Raw genomic sequence first — 2,130 nt, 5'->3', positions numbered from 1 at the left:
TCTCTCTCTTGTTCTCGTTCTGGTTCTCGCGCTCGCACCGTCTGTCTCTCTCTCTTGTTCTCGTTCTGGTTCTCGCGCTCGCACCGTCTGTCTCTCTCTCTTGTTCTCGTTCTGGTTCTCGCGCTCGCACCGTCTGTCTCTCTCTCTTGTTCTCACTGTCTCTCTGTTGCCCCCCAGCCAGTATTTGCCTCCATGATCCAGAGTAACCCGCGGATGATTGGATCAGCAGCTCACCCTCAGGCCATTGTGTCGAGCTCTGGGCCACAGTACCCATCTGCAGAGCAGGGCCCACCCCAGGCCATGTACGGTAAGGAGGCCCCTGTGGGGAGAGGGGACTGAGGGTGGATGGGAGTGAGGGGCTGTCCTGTGGGACACTGCTAACTCTCCGTCTCTCTTCCCCCTCGCAGTGTCTGCCGGCGTTCCCCAGCCTTACACACACGCTGCTCCCCTGCACCATCACACCGCTCACCCACAGCCAGCAACAACGCCTACTGGGAGTCAGCAACAGAGTCAGCACGCAGCTCCCAGCCCCGTGCAGGTACCAGACGCCGCCTCCCTGCTCAGAGCACTGTCCGTCTGTCTCTCCGTTTTCCCCTCCCCCTCCTGCCTCTCCGTTCCCCCTCCCCCCCCCTGCCTCTCCGTTTCGCCCTCCCCCACGCCCCTGTCCGTGTGCCGGTGATTTCCTGGTAATCGACAATATCCCTCACTTTCTGATGTTTTCCACATCCCTCAGCACCAGCAGCATCAGACGAACCAGCCGCCACATCTGAGCAGTGCCCCAGCCCAGCAGAGCCTGTACCATGCTGCCCTGACCCCTACCCCTCCCTCCATCACCCCTGGGCCGAACCCCCAGTCTCCTCAGAGCAGCTTCCCCCAGCAGGCTGTGTACGCCATTCATCCCCATCAGCAGCTTCAACACGGCTACAGTAACATGTCACATGTTACACAGGTAAGGACCTGTGCGTGCGCTCGTTCTCTGTGTGTGCGCGTCAGAGCCAGCGTCGCTTTACGCTTTTACCTACTCACTGGTGGGATGTGGGTGTCGCTGGCTGGGCCCCAGCGTTTATCACTCTGTCCCTAGTTGCCCCCTTGAGAAGGTGGGGGTGGGGGGGTGAGCTGCCTCCTTCTCCGTTTGCTGTGGGTTGACCCTTAGGGAGGGAATTTCAGGATTGTGACCCAGCCGCACCGAGGGAACGGGGAGATATATTTTCGAGTCAGGATGGGGAGGGGGGGGGTCTTGCAGGTGTCTGGGTGTTCCCATGTACCTTCTGCCTCTTGTCCTTCTGGATGGAAGTGAGTCGTGGGGTTTGGAAGGTGCTGCCTGAGGGTGTTTGGTGAGTTTCTGCAGGGCATCTTGTAGATGGTACACACTGCTGCGACTGTGCCTGAGCGGCAGGGAGAGCGGGATGTTTGTGGATGTGGTGCCAATCGATGGGGGCGGGGCGGGGTGGGGGGTGCTGTGGTGAGGGGGAGGCTGCTTTGTCCCTGGATGGTGTCAAGCTTCTCGAGTGTTGTCGGAGCTGCCCCCCATCCAGGGCAAGTGGGGAGTATTCCCTCCCCCCTCCTGTCTTGTGCCTTGTCGATGGTGGGACAGGCTTTGGGGAAGGTGGGGGGGAGTCAGGAGGGGAGTTACAGGATTCCCAGCCTCGGACCTGCTCCTGTAGCCACAGGATTGATATGGGGCTGGGGTCCGGGTCAGTTTCTGCTCAATGGAGACCCCCAGGATGTTGATAGTTTGGGGGGGAGGGGGGGGGGGGGGGGGCGGGGTTCAGTGATGGGGACACCATTGAACATCAAGGCGGGGGGGCATGATGGTTAGATTCTGTCTTGTTGGAGATGGTCATAGCCTGGTATTTGTGTGACATGAATGTTACTTCCCACTTGTCAGCACAAGCCCGAACATTGTCTCTCCCCACCGCACCCACCCCCCCACCCAGGATATACATTCAATCGAGTAGAGGGGGCAGGGTCGCCTGGTTAGTGAGGAACAAAGTGAAATCGATAGCAAGAAGTGATTTAGAACAAAGACATCGAGAGTTCATTGCTCCTTGAAAGTGGAGTGACAGGTAGACAGGGTGGTGAAGGCTTTAGGCAGTGGTAGCTTTCATTGCTCAGAGCGTTTAGTATAGG

General features: G+C 58.8%; 1 protein-coding gene across 1 annotated transcript in view; it reads left to right on the top strand.

Moving 5' to 3' along the window:
* The window catches only part of LOC125481871 (ataxin-2-like protein), a 13,994-nt gene that overhangs the window by 8,936 nt on the left and 2,928 nt on the right, over window positions 1-2,130 (top strand). Inside the window, exons 13-15 of the mRNA XM_048593798.1 lie at window positions 178-307; window positions 408-538; window positions 734-949. Coding sequence (XP_048449755.1) covers window positions 178-307; window positions 408-538; window positions 734-949 — 477 coding nt within the window. The remainder of the gene's footprint in view (window positions 1-177; window positions 308-407; window positions 539-733; window positions 950-2,130) is intronic.

The sequence above is a fragment of the Rhincodon typus genome, unplaced genomic scaffold (genome assembly GCF_021869965.1).
Source record: "Rhincodon typus isolate 14 unplaced genomic scaffold, sRhiTyp1.1 hic_rhity00003981, whole genome shotgun sequence".
Classification (NCBI taxonomy): Eukaryota; Metazoa; Chordata; class Chondrichthyes; order Orectolobiformes; family Rhincodontidae; genus Rhincodon; species Rhincodon typus.
The sequence above is the reverse complement of the archived record's forward strand: the minus strand, read 5'-3'. Positions and strand labels throughout refer to the sequence as shown.